Genomic DNA, 5,261 nt, shown 5'->3' on the forward strand with positions numbered 1-5,261 from the left:
TATCTTCCACATCACGATTCAAGAAGGCAAAGAAGACAAAATTCTCGAGGAAGATGTCACTACTGCGCCACCATAACTTGAGGATGGGGGGCAAGCCACGGTTGATGATCTCAAGGAGCTCAACTTAGGCACAAAAGAGGAGCCGAAGCCTATCTTCGTAAGTGCACAGCTAAGTGCGGACGAGATAGAGGAGTATTACCAACTGCTATCAGAATACAAATACATCTTTGCTTGGACCTGCAAGGAAATGCCCGACCTTGACCCTGTCATCGATGTGCATCATCTTGCAGTTAAGCCTGGTACGCGACCGATAAAGCAAACTCAAAGGCACTATCAATCCTAGCTCATCCCACAAATCGAGGCCGAGATTGACAAACTAATCGAAGCAGGCTTCATTCAAGAGGTGTAATACCCTAAGTGGATCTCCAACATCGTCATTGTCCTTAAGAAATCTGGATAAATACGTGTTTGCATAGACTTCCGGTACCTCAATGACGCTTCCGGGACTTCCTCTTGCCAATCATCGAAATCATGGTGGACGTAACCACTGGCCACGAGGCATTGTCATTCATGGATGGCTCTTCTAGATACAATCAAATTCACATGGCTCTCGAAGATGAGGAACTAACAGCATTCTGCACTCCAAAAGGTATCTACTGCTACATATCAATGCGCAATGCAGAAAATCTTCAATGACATGCTACACAAAAACGTAGAATGTTATGTAGACGATGTGGTGGTCAAGACAAAGAAAAAATCAGACCACTTGAAGGATTTATGGATAGTGTTCGAAAGGCTGCGAAAATACAACCTCAAGATGAACCCGTTAAAATGTGCATTTGGCGTCACCTCTGGAAAGTTCATCGGCTTCATTGTCAAGCATCGTGGTATTGAAGTGGACCAATAAAAAATCAAGGCCATTTAAAGCATGCATGAGCCAAGAAATCTGCACGAGCTGAAAAGTCTACAAGGACGGCTAGCCTTCATCGGACACTTCATCTCCAACCTTGCAGGGCGTTGTCAACCGTTCAACTGACTTATGAAGAAATATGTTCCGTTTATATGGGACAAAGCATGCCACAATGCTTTTGAAAGCATAAAAACATATTTGTCAAGTCCACCTGTCTTGGGGGCGCCTGTGGTCGGGAAACCATTCATATTGTACATCACCGCTAAGGAAAGTTCAGTTGGAGCACTCTTGGCACAAGAGGATGAATCCCAGAAAGAAGATGCGCTCTACTACCTCAGCTGAACTCTCACTGGCGCCGAGTTGAACTACTCCCCAATAGAAAAGATGTGCCTTGCCTTGGTTTTCGCCATCCAGAAGCTCAGGCATTACATGCATGTTTACACCATCCACTTGGTTGCTAAATCTGACCCGGTCAAATACGTTATGTCCAAACCAGTCTTGACAAGGCGACTCGCTAAATGGGCGTTGCTTCTTAATCATTATGAGATCATCTACGTCCCAGCTAAAGTCTTCAAGGAACAAGCCCTAGCAGACTTTCTTGCCGATCACCCAATCCCAGCTGATTGGAAAATCTCATACGACTTGCCTGACAATAAGGTGTTCTACATTGACATCTTCCCAACATGGATGATATTTTTCGACGGATCTGCACGAGTAGACGGAGCGGGGGCAGGAGTAGTATTCATGTTGCCACAAAGGCAAGTATTACCTTATTCCTTACAACTAAGCGAATTATGCTCCAACAATGTCGCTAAGTACTAAGCACTGATCATCGGGCTCCAAATGGCGATCAACATGGGAATCACAGCCCTTGAGGTATTTGGCGACTCCAAACTCATAATCAATCAACTTTTAACTGAATATGAGGTGAAGAAAGATGATCTCATCCCATACTTCAAGTTACCAACTCAACTGCTACAAAAGTTCGAGACTGTGACACTAGAACATGTGCCAAGAAAAGAAAATCAAATGGCTGACGCTCTTGCCAACCTAGCCTCGAGTATGACACTAGGAGAAGACGAAGTTGTAGACGTGCGAATCTGCCAAAGATGGGTGATCCCCCTCGTCACTAAAATGCTACTAGATGATACAAATGTCATCTCAATACTTCCAGTTGATGTTGAAGAGTGGAGACAACCGCTGATTGACTACTTAGAGCATGGAAAACTTCCAGATGATCATAGACACTGCTCCTAAATACGTTGACGAGCACCTTGCTTTCTCAATTACAAAGAAACACTCTATCGACATCATTTTGAAGGAGTACTTCTAAGATGCCTAGGTGAGGAAGAAGCCAATTAAGCCATGAAAGAAGCACACTCAGGCGTATGCGGGGCGCATTAGTCTGGACCAAAGCTACATTTCCAGCTCAAAAGAATGGGTTACTACTGGCCAAGCATGGTGAATGACTGCTTGGAACATGCCAAAAGGTGCCAAGCCTGCTAATTCCACGCCAACTTCAACATCAACTACCTGAACCATTACACCCTACAGCTGTTTCATGGCCATTCGATGCATGGGGATTGGATGTTGTAAGACCAATTACTCCAAAGTCATCTGTAGAAGAAGCTTACATCCTAGCTGCAACAGATTACTTCTCCAAGTGGGCTGAAGCCATACCCCTAAGAGAAGTAAAGAAGGAAACTGTCGTCCGTTTCATCAAAGAGCATATCATCCGTCGATATGGTGTGCCTCGCTACATTATCACTAACAATGGAAAACAGTTCTCCAACCGACTCGTGGACGAGCTCTGCGAGAAATACAAGTTCAAGTAGCACAAGTCTTCCATGTATCATGCTCTGGCCAACAGTCTTGCAGAAGCATTCAACAAAACATTATGCAACATTCTGAAGAAGGTGATCAGCCGAACAAAGAGAGACTGGCACGAAAGAATAAGCAAAGCACTTTGGGCATATAGGAAGACACATAGGACTCCTATCCAAGCTACGCCTTATTCTCTCGTGTATGGCATGGAAGCTGTTCTACTGCTCAAAAGTCAAATCCCCTCACTAAGGATGACTATACAAGAAGGCTTGACTGATGAAGAGAATGCAAAGTTGAGCCTTCAAGAGCTAGAAGCGTTGGATAAGAAAAGGTCGAAGCTCAACAACACTTGGAGTGTTATCAAGCATGACTTTCCAAGGTTTTCAACAAGTAAGTTTACCCTCGTTCTTTTCAAATGGGAGATCTCGTCGTTGCATTATGTAGGCCTATCATCACAACTCACAAAATGAAAAGCAAGTTCACATCAAAGTGGGATGGACCTTACGTAATACAAGAAGTTTACACCAATGACGCCTACTTAATCATGGCAGAAGACGGCTTGAAGCGCTACTACCCCTGAAACAAATGTACCACATTCCTGGCCCGCAAGAGCATAAACTGCATATGGCACACATAAAAAAATGAAAAAAAAAATATGCATTTGAACTATGTTATGACTTGATCGCTCCTCAACTGAGGGTACGTAGGCAACTTGAAACGTCAAAACTTCAAGTACAATCACACCATCTTAAAAAAAAAAAAAAAATTTGAAGAATGAAGAGCAAATTCAAGAATGTAAATACTTTATTTCTTTAAAAGAAGGAGTCGGCTCTAAAGCCTGATTACAAGAAAAACAGAAGACACTACTTGAAAACTATGTCCCTAAAACTACGGAGGTGATCTTCAAGCAAGCCTTCCCAAGTCTTCAAAGTCTCTACCTCGGTGAAAGACAAGATGGGTAACTCCATAGTCATGCCTTTCTCTTGTTCTAGGCGTGAAATCTTCTCTTGGTACTGAGAAAGTGTAGTTCCCTGCTCCGCGATAACACTTTCAAGTTATGATGCTTCGATTACCAACTGCTTTCGCTCTTGCACCAACGCATCTAGATGCACCTGGATAGAAGTTAAAGAAGTCTCTATGACTTGATAATCTCCCGAAGCAGCTTGCTGATTGAGAAGACCGGACTTAAGCCAGTAACAAGTTTATTTTTGCTAGCTGATGAGCTCTAACATCTGGACTTAACTTCTCCAAGGAAATAGCAAGCAAGGAAGAATACTTAGTCGAGGCGGCCATAAGTTAGGCAATCTTGATCTTCAAGGATGAAGAATCAACATTAAGGTTGTCAATCATAGAAACAAGCTTTGACAAATCTTCCTTGAGCAACGCAAGGTCTTCTAATAGGCACTTTGAAATCATCTCCTTAATATGGCTCTTGATATCCATTGCCGCACCAAGGCTGATGCGATGGATGAGTTACTCAGTACCACTAAGGTTCGGCCCTCTCAGAGAGATCTCAGAGCTAGCTGGCAAAGGTGTTGGACGCATGACGGGTTCTTGCATACCTTCTCCTACATATGGCAAACTTGGGAAGTTCGGCAGATTTGGAACAAGCTCTGCACCAGGCGGATCCCCGATCTCCTTGTCTGTAGGTAGGTCGCCTCTAAATATCATCTCCGTATAGGAATAAATATCTGCGGTTGCCAAATCAAAAGGATAAGAAGGCCCAACCTAAAGAAGACAAAGAAAGATGTTAGAAACGTAAGCAAAATGGTGAAAGTAGAAGAAATCACGAGAGAAAAGGAAATACATACATCTCTCTCAAATGGCACACGGTCCTCAAATTGAGAAGGCCTGAACAATTCTTTCTTCTTATGACGAAAATTGACATCGCTGTCAACCTAAGCACCCTCAAGTGGTCGCTTGTTTTAAACTTGTTGACGCTGCTGCAAAATAAATCTATCTTTGTGCGAATCAACTTCATCTTTCATCTCTTTAGAAGCATCCAGATGTCGAGGAGACAAGCATGAGAGTTGAGGGGCTAAAGCTACATGTCTATCATGTAAAGAAGCTGCACTTGCACAATCAAAAGGTATCGGTTGCATAAGAACCACAGAATAGCCCTCTCTCGACATATCATTGCGTGAGTGAGAAGAATTGGTACCACTTGCCATCCCCAAATTCTTATAATGTACCTTTGACCACAAACGTACGTAAACACGGGTCACTGGATTACTTTTGAACTCGTCCTTGGTCGGCAACATGATAGCAGCATTTGTACATGCATGGGTACAAGACTCCTAATCCATATACACGGCTTGCAAGGATGTCGATTGGTTTTTTCCTTCAGCTTGCCTGGCACGTTTTGGACAAAACCAAATTACTTGCTGAAACGATGGGGACTATATGGCTGAACAATGCATCGGTCTTCTTGCCGCAAAGAAACATACCCCAAGCGAAGACTTATAAGATAAGACAAGTCTGAGAAGCGAAGATGCGAATCGTTTACGATGCCTCGCCGTACCGAGCC

General features: G+C 43.4%; 1 protein-coding gene across 1 annotated transcript; it reads left to right on the top strand.

Annotated features, from left to right (window-relative positions):
* The first annotated feature begins 1,753 nt into the window (after window positions 1–1,753).
* LOC139191463 (uncharacterized) lies at window positions 1,754–2,167 on the top strand. Its single transcript, XM_070812337.1, has one exon. It carries the CDS (start codon window positions 1,754–1,756, stop codon window positions 2,165–2,167), a length of 414 nt encoding a protein of 137 aa, XP_070668438.1.
* Window positions 2,168–5,261: the final 3,094 nt, after the last annotated feature.

The sequence above is a fragment of the Malus domestica genome, chromosome 02 (assembly GCF_042453785.1).
Source record: "Malus domestica chromosome 02, GDT2T_hap1".
NCBI classification, from domain to species: domain Eukaryota; kingdom Viridiplantae; phylum Streptophyta; class Magnoliopsida; order Rosales; family Rosaceae; genus Malus; species Malus domestica.